The sequence below is a fragment of the Typopeltis vanoorti genome, chromosome 25 (genome assembly GCF_054136105.1).
Source record: "Typopeltis vanoorti isolate ZY-2024b chromosome 25, IOZ_Tvanoo_1.0, whole genome shotgun sequence".
NCBI lineage: Eukaryota > Metazoa > Arthropoda > Arachnida > Uropygi > Thelyphonidae > Typopeltis > Typopeltis vanoorti.
The window spans coordinates 48,048,971-48,063,820 of NC_143573.1; the positions used below are offsets into that span (position 1 = coordinate 48,048,971).

Sequence of the window (14,850 nt, forward strand, 5' to 3'; positions counted from 1 at the left end):
GATCCCCAACAAGGAACAACTTTTTCATTGTGTCAGTTGCTTTTTCTAAACCCTCAAAAAATTCCTCCACTTCTACCTTAGTGGAACCTTCTGTGGGACCATATGCACAAATAAGTCTCATTGTCCAGTTCTCCATTCTGATATTTGCCCAAATCACTCTACTTGAGACTGCCTGCCATTCAAGAAGATGAGCCTCGTATTTTGTGTTGAATACTATGGCTACTCCTTCTTTTCCTTGATTGTCATTGCCTGAATATAACATTTTGTATTTATTGCTCAGAAAGATCTCACCAGTTTTTGTCTCTTTTGTTTCAGTCACCCGTGTTATGTCGATCTGGTACTTATCTAATTCCTAAGCTAGCTCCATTTCTTTGCTATTCAGGCTTCTTATGTTGATAGTACTGATCTTTAACTCTGGTGATGTTGAGTCGGGGTGTGCTTTCAGATCATGATTTATTAAAGAAAAAAAAATCAATTCCTCCATTGACTCACTCTGGAGTATACTGTATTCATTGCACCTTTAATTCTTTAATTGCCTTATATCAGTGAAACGGGATGCACAATTCCTATTCAAAAAAAAAAGGAAGATAAACAGCACATTAAATTTAATAATTATGGTGAATCTGGCTTTTCTGATCATGCCCTGAATACTCTACTTAGAATCGACTGGAAAGGCATCTCACACCAAAAGACAGTATGAGTGCAAATTTAAAGAATCCTGTGAAATTCTTATCTACCACTCTAATCTTAATAATAAGAATGGTCTAAAAATCCCAAGAATATGGATGGTGCAAATTTTAACCACATACTCTTTTGTTCTAAGCGTTAATTATTATTGGACTTATAGTAAGCTAGGATCTTAGCTTTAATATTACAAACACTTATGTTAACCCTTTCAAGACTATGGGACATATGTGTCCCCACATAAAATCTTGATTGTGTACGTAAACCAAAATAATGTCAATATTTTTTTCCAACAAATGCGTAATCTGGAACGTATTTTTGATAATTTTATCACTGGAAACCCTGTGGTAGCGCCACCTGTCTAAAGAAAGTTTCGTGGCAAATCATACATTCAGAGCGCGCCGTATTCAGAACTTTTCATGTGTTTCTGCATAGAATATTGTTTGTTATATGTTTGTGGTGTAATATTTTCATTTGATGGTAAGTAAATAATAGTATTATGTTTTTCAATAAAATTTTAAAATAATATTCCATAAAAACTAGTAAAAACATAAAGGGACACCGTTGTCCCTGTGGACGTAAAGGGGCGGATTTTACAAGTAAATTACTCGTTGTTGTAATTGGTGTTTTTTTTATCTATTTTACCCACTTTTTTTCTTTTTATCAGTATAGACATGTTGAGAAAAGGGCGCAAGCAGTTTGAACTGAAAGATAACGAAATTTTGCAGTGTTTAGTAGCAGAAAATAACAATGATAAAGACTCGCTAGAACTCGATGAGGAAGACCAGGTATTTATAACTCAGGATGTGGATGCAGGGGTTTCTATGGTTGAAATTGAAGAGCCAGCACAAAACATGTTGGAATTATCAGCAACAGAACCTGAAACAGAAAATATACCGCAAGTAACTGGCCCTACATTCATATGGAAAAAAAATACATACGTTCCAAATAGCTTTCTGCTGTTGATTATATCTTCGGAGAAGTTCAGATTTGCAGAGACAGAGATGAAGATTCGTTATTGATGCCCATTGAAATTTTTTATTTGACTACTAACTTCGAAGATTTAGTTAGAAAAATAAGATGTTGTACCACCTTACCCCAGTCCTGAAGATACTTTCAGTCGCAAACTTTGTTTGCTCACACTTGGATAAAGGATTAAACTAAATTTATTATTTTCATCATCAAAATAGAAAAATAAGAGTTGAATCTATACGGTACGCTGAGCAGAATGGAACACAATACACAGTCGATGATGATGAAATGAAAGCCTATCTCGGTATGAATTTGGTGATGGGTTATCATGTTTTGCCATCATTGAGAGATTACTGGTCTACTGATCCAGATATGGTGTTCCCTACATTGCAAATGTAATGCCTAGAAATAGGTTTGAAAATATCTCCAAAAACTTACACTTTTGCAATGATGAAGACCAAGATAGAAAAAGCACTAACTATGACAAAGCATATAAAATCAGGCCTGTAATAATGGATCATCTGAACAGTTCTTTTCAAAAAGCAATGAATAACACCAAAACACAATCCATTGACTAGCATATGATAAAATTTAAGGGGTACAATATTATGAAACAGTATATCAGAAATAAACCTATAAGATGGGGTTTCAAAATGTGCTGCAGAACTGATGCTAAAATGGACTATTTGTTTGAATTAGATCTGTACACGGGGAAAAAAATCATCATATGGGTTATAACTAAATATGGATTAGGCGAATCGGTGTTTGTTGATTTATGTACTGTTATGTTTAGTGAAATGTAGTTGAAGCCAATACATAAATGTTAGTGATTTTAATTTATTTGCAACCCTTGACGTCCATTGGAACGTGTGTCCCATGAAATTCTATAAAACCTACGATTTTTTCCTACATAATGATGATGTTTTATGTTAAATAGATACCTAATAAAGTCATTTTAATACCTAAAAACTTTGTATTACTTCATAAGTCCTTTGGTCCTGAAAGGGTTAAATCATGATTAGGCGACCAAGTTTGCTGTATTAAAAGTTATTAATATGAATTTGAGAGATCTTACTAAATAATAAGTATAGGATGTTATTTTCAGGCAATAAATGATCAAGGAAAGGAAGGAGTAGTGATAGCATTCAACACCAAACATGAAGATAAACTTCTTGATTGGAAGGTAGTTTCAAGTAGAGTTATGTGGGCAAACTTCAAAATGGGGAAATGGACAATGAAACTTATTTGTGCCTATGGTCCCACAAAAGGTTCTAAGGAAGAAGTAGAGGAATTTTTTGAAGTCATTATAACAGGCAGCTGACATAAAGAAAATTAGGAAAAAATGCTCCTTTGTTGGAGATCTGAACAGCAGAGCAGGAAATGAATCCTACCAGGCATATAGGAAAATTTGGAGAAAAGGGCAAAGCTAATAATAATGGTATGTATTTACTAGACTTCTGCTCAGGACAGAGACTAGTCATTACTAACACCGTGTTTACACATAAAGATGTGCACAAGTTCACATGGAGAGAAGACACAAAAAATAAGAAAAGCCTTATTAACTACATTGTTGATAGTGATATCATCATGCTGATTCAGGATACAAAAGTGTACAGAGGATTGGAAGTGACCAATTACTTAGTACTATATAAGATAAAAATGGATATCACATTGAAAAGAACATTATGTAAGAAAGTTTTTAAAAGAATTAAAATTGAGCAGTTTTTACAGGTAAATTATAGACTCAACTATGCAAACATTTTGAAATAAAAATGAAATGGATTGAAAACAAGAACCAACCTTGGGGTCTCATTGGTAAACTCTGAAAAAGACATTGATTGATTCAGCTAGCGAGGTATGTGGTAAAGTTGTCTGCTAGGATAGAAAAATAACATCATGGTGGACACAAGAAGTTAGCACGTTCAGGTCGCGGCAATTGTAGCTCACCAACCACAAACCCAACCATCTGTTGAAGCAAGCAAATTTACTAGCATGTCATCAGACTTTTTTTTGTAACAGTTTCTTCAATTGTAACTAATCCTGCATTGAAGAAAGGGGGTGATAGGTGAAAAGGAATGTTCTTTTCAGAATATATTAAAAAACAAGGAGAATGATATATTTAATTATTAGTTAGTATACTTGATTTACTAAAAGATGTAAAGAATAGCAAATATAAGGAAAAGAAATAGATGTGAATAATAGTACTTTCTGTACTATAAAATGCAGTAAAAATAATTTTCATCTGTGATATATGTGCACTTGTGTTATAAGCAGTGGTGAGCTATGGAAATTTTAACAAAGGGCTTGCATCGTCGAGCAAAAAAAAAAAAAAAAAAAGGCCTAACTTAGTCCTTATAATACTTATATTGTGACTTTGTACAGCTTCTGACAGATATAATTCCTGTAGGATATCAATCATTAATGATAGATCTTTTAAAAATTCCAAATTGAGAAGTCGGTTTAAAAAGCCCTTATTTATCATTTGATGCAAAATGCTTGCATAAAGCTGGGTAATTTCTCCACACAGCAAGAGCCGTTCGTAAACTGCAAACTGCCCATCGTAGTCCAAACACATGGCCGATCTTTAAAATTTCGATACCAAGGTCTTTCGATACCAAGGGGTGCTTAAGGGTCAAAGCTGTATAACTGAGAGGAGACCTCCACATAGCCTTTAAAGGAATGCGGAGAACCGACCAGGGCTTCTGACCTAATGTCCAATCCTCACCTTCTCATGGTGCACCCTGTTGGGTATCTACTTTGATACTGAACGAACGAGGATGGGCTGGCAATTTGGGATTTAGCCGACCAAATTGTATTCTTATTGGTTAAACCAAAATAAAAAATGATGGTACAACATGACAAAATTTCATTCCGGCTGGGGCGTCGCCTGGTTAAACAAGGCCCCTGTTGTTTTCGCTAGTGAACCAGGGCGAACAGCGAAAAGTCTGCTACTGGAACAAATCTGAAAACAAACCCCAACTCAACGTCACCAGAGTTAAAGATTGGTACTATCAACGTAAGAAGCCTGAATGGCAAAGAAATGGAGCTAGCTGAGGAATTAGATAAGTACCAGATCGACATAATAGGGGTGACTGAAACAAAAAAGACCAAAACTGGTGAGATCTTTCTGAGCAATAAATACAAAATGTTATATTCAGGCAATGACAATCAAGGAAAAGAAGGAGTAGCCATAGTATTCAACACAAAATATGAGGCTAATCTTCTTGAATGGCAGTCAGTCTCAAGTAGAGTAATGTGGGCAAATATGAGAATGGGGAACTGGACAATGAGACTTATTTGTGCCTATGGTCCCACAGAAGGTTCTACTAAGGTAGAAGTGGAGGAATTTTTTGAGGCTTTAGAAAAAGCAACTGACACAATGAAAAAGGAAAAGTTGGTCCTTGTTGGGGATCTAAATAGCAGAGTAGGAAATGATTGTGAGACATACAAAAATATTTTGGGAAAATTTGGAGAAAAGAGCAAAGCTAATAATAATGGCAAATATCTGTCGGAGTTCTGCTCAGGACATGGACTGGTTATTACTAACACCATGTTCCAACATAAAAATGTGCACAAATTCACATGAAGAAAAGAGGTTAGGAATAAGAAAAGTCTCATTGACTATGTTATTGTTGATAGTGATGTTTTCTCCCTGGTGCAGGACACCAGAGTGTACAGAGGATTTGAAATTGGAAGTGATCACTATTTAGTCTTGAGCAGGATAAAATTGAATTTCATATTGAAAAGAATAACATGTAAGAAAGTTTTAAAGTGAATAAAAGTTGAGCAGCTCTCAGATGTGAACTCTAGACTAAAATACAGAAAGATTATTGAAGAAAAAATGAAAGAGTTTGAGAACAGGAATCAAACCTTGGAGATTCAGTGGCAAACTCTGAAGAAAACATTGATTGATTCTGCCAGAGAGGCATGTGGTGAGGTTGTGTGCAAGGATAAAAAAATCAGAACTCCCTGGTGGACACAGGAAGTTAAAGAGGCAGTGAAGGAAAAGAAGAAAGCATATCAAAAGTTCCTGGCAAATAAGTCAGCTTTTACTCTTACAGAATACAGAGACAAATGTAAGAAAGCTAAACAGTGTGTAAAACTAGCTAAACAAAAGTCATGGGAGGACTTTGGCAAGAATATAGAAAATAAATATCAAGAAGGTGGCAAAATATTCTGGAGGTTGTTGAAGAAACTTAGGAATGGAGGAAAGAGTGCTGTAAAAGGAGTTAGAGATGATAAAGGTGACATGAAAACGGAGAAAAAGATATCCTTGAAGTATGGAGTAATTACTTTGAAAAAAACTGCTAAATGAAACAAGCAGTGATGACAGCACAGTGGTAAAAAACACTGACCAGGCATGCAGTCAGGAATACAAGCCTTTTTCTACTTCATACTTGAAGTAGAAAAAGCCATCAAAGGCTTGAAATGTGGAAAGGCAGCAGGAGTAGATGATATTCGACCAGAAATGCTGAAGTATGGTGGCATAAAAGTCTTACAGTGGCTGCACTGCATAGTTCAGAAAGCCTGGACAGAGGGACGAATTCCCGATGATTGGAGTAGAGCTCTCATAGTACCCATATATAAAAAGGGAAATAAAACTGAATGTGAGAATTACAGAGCTATTTCCCTACTGAGTGTTCCTGGCAAGATCTATGCAAGTATACTTGAGAAACGGTTGAGAAGAAAAGTGCCAAGAGAGAAGCTATTCAATACACTGCAGTTATATGGTGTCAATGGGGCATTATATCAAGCAATACTTAGTCTTTATTTGAGTTGTAAGTCAGCAGTTAGAATTGAAGGAAGTACAGGAAGATGGTTTAATGTTAAATCTGGTGTGAGACAAGGATGTACATTATCCCCTCTGTTATTCATTATCTATATGGATCACATTATGAAGGAATGTGGTATTAAACCTGATATCAAAATTGGAGATGTTAATGTCAGCTCTTTGCTTTATGCGGATGATGTTATACTTCTAAATAAATCCGCTATAAGTCTGCAAGATTCTCTGACTAAATTGAATAGCTGTTGTAATAGATATGGTATGATGGTCAGCAATAAAAAGACAAAAACAATGAAAATAGGCAGAATCATTGAAAATGTCAACTGTGTTGTGAATGGAGAACCTGTGGAACAAGTAAAACATTTCAGCTACTTAGGCACGATTTTTACTGAAGATGGTAAATTAAATATAGAAATAGACAACAGAATCAGCAAAGCTGGTATGGTGGGAAGTCAATTGAATAAATTCATATGGAATAAGAAAGAAATTAGTCGGAACACTAAATTAGCTGTATACAAGACAGTGTTCAAACCAGTTTTAACTTATGGATCTGAGAGCTGGGTCAGAAGTAAAACACTTGACCAAAGACTAGAGACCGCAGATATGAGAGTCCTGAGAAAGATTAGAGGCGTGAACAGATGGCATCAATGGCAATATCATATTAAAAATGAGGATAATAGGAAAGAACTTGATATTGTCAGCATCCAGGAATGCATTAGCAGAGCTAATCTCAGGTGGTATGGTCACTTAAATAGAATGGGAGAGGAAAGATTAGCAAAACAAGTGTTCTCTGCCAGGTTGGCAGGAAAACGACCCAGAGGAAGACCAAGATATAGGTGGATTGATAAGGTACAAAGTGCCTTAGACGATAGAAATATAAGATCTGATAATGTTGGAGTCTTGACAAGTAACAGACTGATTTGGAGGAAAATTGTAGATAGGAAGTTAGTAATGATGTAATTTTTTCATGTAGTACTGTCATATCCTGTACATCCCTTGAGGGTACATGGCAGGAATTTGATGATGATGATGATGATACCAAGGTCTTTTGCAATTGTATTTAATTCTCATTGATTTTTTGGTGATTGATGATAAAAAGCATATAATTTATCCATAAATATTTCAAAATGATTTATTTCTTTAATGTTTTTTTTTATCGAATGCTGTAATGCTAAGTGTAAATGATGAGTGCATGCCAAATCACAACATTGGGAAATTTTTCTAGAAGTTTGATTGCAACACCTGATTTGTTTCCTAACATTACACTAGCTCCATCAGAACAAAATGCAATCAAATGATTTTTATATAATTATCAGAAAATCCATGTGAATTTAAAGTAGCAATTATAGTAGCATGTATACATTCCATGGTGGTATTTTCTAGTTCTACAAAATTATTAAACAAGAAGAAAAAAGGGCTCGCAAATTTGAGAAAAATTTAACAAAGGGCTCGAGCCCCTTATAGCTCACCACTGGTTATAAGTATCTGGGGTTGGAGTGAAGAATACATGATCCTATAAACTCTAGTTTCATATTTGCATTTATGATTGGCATAATTTTTTTAAAAAAAAAAACGTATGAATAGATGGAATTAGTTTGCAAAATATAAATCACTAACAGCAACTATACTGCAGATACAAGAAAAATAATTAGTTTTTTTATATCACTGAATAAGGTACAGAGACATTTGCAGTCTGCATAATATATTTGTCAACAAATAGGACAAATTAGAAATAACGGATAAAAATGGCACTACCTAACATTTCTCCACAGAAACTCTGCTGCATAGACTTAAGCAAAATTGTTTGTTGTACTGTCAAACATACATCTAACTAAAACCAATTGTCCTAACATTTGTCAAATTTTCAATTACATGAAATAAGTGTTTGTTCAGTTGCATTTGAAATTTTCAATGTCATTAAGACAGATTACAAATGCCAGCTTCAAATAAAATTCTACCGAAAAAGTTGCAACAAACATGCCTAATTAACTTTGTTAGTGAGGCCCTCACCAGCCCAACGTGGAAGTTACACACAAGAAAGCAGCTATAAAATTCTACTGAAAGAGTTGCAACCAAAATGGCTTGAAAAACTTTGCATCAGATAAGCCCACCTGCACGACAAGGAAGTTGCCCACAAAAGGTAATGAGAAGTCCCATCGGGAAGATAAAAGTGCAACTTGATCTTCCCGAGTTGAATGTGTCAAAGAAGCAGTCCTAGAAAAGAAGAAAGAGAGCCAAGCTATATGTAAAAGTAGTAAACAAAACTCATGAGAAGACTTTGGTAAGAGTATGAAAAATAAATATCAGGAAACTGGCAAAATGTCCTGGAGGCTTCTTCTGTTGAAGAAGTTTAGAAATGGAGGAAAGTGTACTGTAAAAGGAGTCAAAGATGATAAAAATAAGAACTGAAGATAAGGATATCCTAGATTTTGAGTAATTACTTTAAAAGACTGTTAAACGAACCAAATGGTGACAGAACTGTACTAGAAAATTTTCAAGAGGAATGCAAAGATGAGTACATATCAATACTTGAGGTAGAAAAAGTTATCAAAAACTTGAAATGTGGAAAAACAGTTGGAGTAAATGATATTTGATCAGAAATCCTTGAGTATGAAGGTATAAAATGTCTTGCAGTGGCTACACTGCATAATTCAGAGGGCCTGGTCAGAAGGTCGAATTCCTGATGATTTGAGTAGAGCTCTCATAGTACCCAATTTCTCTACTAAATGTTCCAGGTAAGATTTATGCATGCGTACTTGAAAAGAGGTTGAGAAAGGTTGTGGAAGAGAAACTTGGAGAACAAGAAGATGGGTTCAGGCCAAATAGATGTTATCAAGATCAGATTTTCACTTTAAGACAAATAGTTTGAGAAATCATGGGAATATGACAAGGATATGTAATTAAGTTTTATAGATCTGGAAGAGGCATATGACTAAGTGTCAAGAGCAAAGCTTTTCAAAACACTTCAATTATATTGGGTGAATGGAATATTATATTATATAGAACAATGCAATCTATATTTGAGTTGTTCAGTCAGCAGTTAGAATTGAAGGAAATAAAGGAAGATGGTTTGATATAAAATCAGGGGTAAGACAAGGATGCATATTATCTTCACTCTTATTCATCATCTATATGGAGTCCACGCGGTTAGCCTAGTGGCTGTGCGCTTCGCAACCATATGACTGGGGAAGGAGTGTCCCAGGTTTGATTCCCGTCGAAGATGTGAGGAATTTGAGGATCTTCCTCAGGCATAGCCAAGTTAGCCGGTCTTGAGTGTGGGCAGTAGGGTTTTTTCCGCCAGTTTATCTGGCGTTTTTCATCCCGCAATCAGGCAAACCGGCCCCATGATCACACACGGATCTACAGTCATAAATACTTAACCCCCCATGAAGGGGCTCAACTCGCCCCAATAAGGACAGGGGGGGGGATGGAGGAAACTCCATATGATGAATGAATGAATCATCTATGTGGATCACATTATGAAAGAAAGCGGCATTAGGTCTGATAGAACTGGAAATGTCAAACATAGCTGTTTGCTTGTAGATGATGATGTACTCCTAAACACATATAGTCTAAGTCTCCAGGATTCTTTGCCTAAATTGAATAACAGCTGTAACTAATTTGGCATGAAAATCAGCAATAAAAAGACCAAAACTAGGAAAATTGGTAGGAGAATAGAAAACTTCAGCTGCATTCTGAATGGAGATCCTATAAAGCAAGTAAAATATTTAAATTAAGGGGATAAAAATCCCTTATTATTTTACAGCCAGTATGCGAAACGCTAAGATCAAAAACTATGATCTAAGAGTTTCATGCCGAAGAACTATCGGCGAATCCAAGCGTAAGTGAACACGTGGTAGTACAACACCAAGGCCACTCGAAGCAAAGGCAGAGCAAGCTCCCTCACTATCCTTGATATTTTCTCATAATGTAAAGCACAGCTCCTAGGAGATGTAATACTGCCTTACATTATGAGGAGAGGTCACTACCCAGACTGGTTTCAATGTAAAGCAGTAAAAAAACATGCTGAGGTTGCTAGGATTTCATTCATATTCATATAACTTTTATTGCAGTCATGGGAATCTTGAACGTATCCCCCATGAATAAGGGAGGGCTACTGTGTATATATATATATATATATATATATATATATATATATGGCTAATATATTATATATATATATATGGCTAATATATTATATATATGCCAGCCTGATTGGCTAAGTGGTTAGCATATCCACTCTCCAGCCAAAAGGCTGCTAGTTCGAATCCCACCATGGGCATGGATGTTTGTGATTGTCTGTGAAAATATTAGTGGTGGTGGGCAGTAGATGGCGTTAGTGTAGCTGGTGGACTCCCTGTGGAGGTGTCACGTAATAATAGTAATATGTGTATGTGTGTCTACTCCAGGTGACCTTAATATGAAGGTTAAAATATCAGGGATTTAAAGTAATTATTCTTAACATGATTGTAGTCTCCATAATTTACCTAAAGGTTTGAATAGGTATTATTTCTGGAAAAATTCCCATAATTCCTCTCAAATAAACTATTATTTTAATGGCTAATATGACCTACTTTCATTTAGGAGTGCCCCTTTTTTTTACAATGTCATTGGCTTTTTACTCAAATCTTAGGGCATTACTGAAGTGTTATAAAACTAATATATGAAAAATAATATAGGAGGAAAATTTGGACATACCTTTTTTTTTTGGGTGTTGTTTTCTGTCTCCTTATACTGGCGATATGCATTCATCTGCTGTTAAAGGAAGGGGATTGAAGAAAGTGGGGGTAAAGTAATGTGGGGGAATTATTTGAAAAAAAAAACAGGTTTTTTATGTGTATATTATTAAGGGTGGGTAGAGAATGTTTGGGAAGGGCAGTGGAAGAAGGATCTGAAGATAGAAATTATTTTTGGGGAAAGCGGAGGGATTGATGGAGGAAAAATAGTCGGGTGGGAGCAACGGGATGTGAGCTGTTTCGACAGTGTGTCGAAACTCTGGGTCTTTGGAACTCGGGGGAGGAAGTGGAGGCTATGTCATGTCAGCTAGGTGTTTCTGTCTTTAGTGTGCTTATGTGCAAAAGGTTTGAAGTTTTGAGAAAATATATATTATCAATACTTTCATTAATTTTAAGGGATAATGGGGATTAAAATTGTAATTGTTAGCAAAACCAGCACATTGGTGATAATTTTATGCTGAATCATAATATTTCTTACATGCTTTTTGTCTCAGTTCCAATTTTTCTAAGATCCAGACTAATTATTTCATGGTACTCATTAGTTATATAATGGAGTTCATTCTTTAAGAATTTTTTTTTTTTTAATTATTCGGTCGTGCATACACAAGTTTGAAAACTTTTGGTACATCAGTGTTTAATAGGGGGGGGGGCACTGGTTAAGAAGAAAGAAGGAAAATGTTGACATGTTTCTATTACAGCTGGAGATTGAAATCGATATAGAAAATAAACATGGTACTATACTCAAGAACTGTGCAACTGTCCATATTTTGCAGCTTATCTGCATCCTGGTGATTGAGAACTAGTGATCTGTGTGGTGACATTACTTTATAAAAAATATCAGAAATCTATATAAAGTGAAATCACCTTATTCTTCAAGGAAACTGGATTTTCTCAGCCATAGTCAGATGTACTTCATCTGATGATTGGTTTAAATTCTTGAAGCATTATGTGTTAATGCTGTCTTCCATTGTGGCACTAGCAATTTGTGCTATATCTGTTGTGATTCCTGCATCATAAGATTTTTTTATTTTAATGCTTGACAGTTTATGGGAACTGAAAAATTCTTTTCTATGATCACATTAGTCATCCTTTGTCATGTACATTTCAAAGTAACTTGGCTCTAATTTAAGGGGAAGAAAAATGTTATTTTTTATTATGGCATTTTTATTTTGTTTTCTCTTTTAGAATGGAGAGATTTGTGGGCTCAGCAGTATCTCTCCATAGAATTCTGCACATACAGAGCATTGCATTTAATAAATTATCACAAGGTAATTTTCATACCTTTCAAAATGTCTCAGTGATTAATGTTACATACTCTCATTGCTGATTGCCAAGTTTAAAAAAAATGTTTTTTTTTAAAAAAAAAAGATTCATATTCTTTTGTGTTACATCAGCCTATAAGAAAAACATTAACTTGTTTAGCACTAATTACAGCAAAATGCACATTTCTGCATCAACTGAATGTTACTGCTGTTTGCAAACATTATGAATACTGAGTTAACCAAATCAAAACTATTGTAGTTGGATATTTTTTTTAAGCCCTTATATGTATACTGTTATATCAGTAGCATTCAGTAGTAAAAATGGAAATATAGTTGCAAATAATGAATGTGTAATTTAATTTTGGGAATTGCAAATGATGTGATGCAGGGTTGCGTGAGCATTATTAGAGTTAGCTTGTATGCAGCAGTATCAGTGAGAAAATACATATTGTGGTAATCATATTTAAAAGTATTTAGCAGTAAACTTTTAAATTAAAAAATATATAATTTATTAGTATTATTATTTTATTTATTTATTTATTTATTTTGTATAGGTTATCGAATGCATTGACAAACAACAAATGAGAATACAAAGAGCAGCTTTTTGACAAGAGGGCCAATGGTGATAATACATATATATACATGTTTTTATGAAACTTTGAGGAAGAGAATAGTGACATATGATGAACAGAAGAATTAAAAGCAGCAGAACGTGGTAAAGGAGGGGGAAATGTTAGTTTTTTGTTTTTTTTCTGTGCTGATGTTGACTGGCACACGAAGAACTCTAGTCTTGGTAACCTGCAGTATTATGCAGATTCCATCTTCGAAGTTGCATTACAATTATGTTATCAAAATCTTTTATTTTTTGTTGTCATCACATTGTCTTAACTTATCAGATTTTCCATTTTCACAGTAAAATACAAAAATAAAATGATTTGTGTATTTTTTTTTTGTCTATTTTTATTTTTTAAGGCCAAAAAAAAATTTTTTTTCCTTGATATTTGGACAGCTTTGAAAAATTGGTTGCAAGGAGTGAAATATTAATAGTGGTTGCTATTCACCAATCTCCAAAGTAAAATTGGGCTGCTCTATGCCAACAGCTGAGTATGTTGTGTAATACTAATGCACCCAAAATAATAGTGTTAATTTTTTTTTTTTTAACAGAACATGTTCTTGTAAACTGTCTGCTAATGATTTGCTCATTTCTAGTGCCTTTTTTTAAAATAATTCTGCTACAATTAAATTTAGATTTCTTCTTGATGCAGTTAAGTACTGATTCATACTTTCACAATTAAATCAACATTATTTGCATTAATTTAAACTATGTTAACAGTAAGTCATATATAATAAATTTTTGAGGATAAAATAGGATGTAATAATTGTTAGCAGAACTAGCAGTGATAATTTTATACTGAATAATTTTTTGTCTTTATATATTGCTTACATGCTTTTTGTCTCAGTTCCAATTTTTTTAAGATCCAAGCTGTAATTATTTTATGGTACTCATTAGTTATATAATGGGGTTCATTCTTTAATTCTTCAGTAATTTGATATCAAATTCATACATGTTGCCATAAATATATTTGATAATTGGAGTTTTTAAGTGATATTATTATTCACTGTGGAAGAGAGCATTATATACAGTGTTATGCACTTCATCGATAATAAATTTATTATGACCGTTTCATATTTGTAATGGAGTAATGAGTTTCCAGCTATAAATAATGCCATCTGATAGCCATTTGTATATGTAAATATGCACCTAACAATGTATAGTAAAGATAATTGAATTTCTTGACATGTGTGTGCAACTATAATTGAGATTGGGTAAGAATCAACAGCCAGGAAGAGGTTTGCAGTTAGCTGTAAAGGACCTAAAGAGCTTCCTGGCTCTTTAGGTCCTTTACAGCAAAATAGTAGCAATAGAATGCTACATATTTATAAACACATCATCTCTGTTTGCAGCCTGTTCAAACTAGGCAATAAACAGATTCTCCATCTCTCAGTTCTTGTATGGCTGATGAAATCCACTAAGAATTGTTGCTAAAATTATTGTTCAAGTAATGCAGTTTTGTGCAATGAAATGTCTCTGTTATGGGGGTCGGGGGAAACAAACTGACAGGAAGCATTACTCTTCACAAACAAGATGACAGGTTAGTGCTGCAATCTGTACAAAATTCTTAAAGAAAACTCAAACAATACATATGACCCAAATAAATTTCCACACACACACAATCATTTTGTACATTGTTTGAATTAAAGATAACTATGATATTAAGATGGCAATTATTGCAGACAATCGTGAAAAGTGCATTTTGCATATTCTGATCATTCGTTGCCACGATAGTTGTCTAGAGGTAAAAAGGCTTAGGTTCTGTGTCTATCTAATTTTCTTTTACCTAATTTTGCC

At 34.4% G+C, this 14,850-nt stretch overlaps 1 protein-coding gene across 1 annotated transcript in view; it reads left to right on the forward strand.

Moving 5' to 3' along the window:
* Arl1 (ADP ribosylation factor-like 1) overlaps positions 1-14,125 on the forward strand; it is a 108,954-nt gene extending 94,829 nt beyond the window's left edge. The window contains exon 6 of the mRNA XM_090414421.1: positions 12,995-14,125. Within this exon, the coding sequence (XP_090270547.1) occupies positions 12,995-13,025 (31 nt within the window). The 3' untranslated portion in view covers positions 13,026-14,125. The remainder of the gene's footprint in view (positions 1-12,994) is intronic.
* The last annotated feature ends 725 nt before the right edge of the window (positions 14,126-14,850 follow it).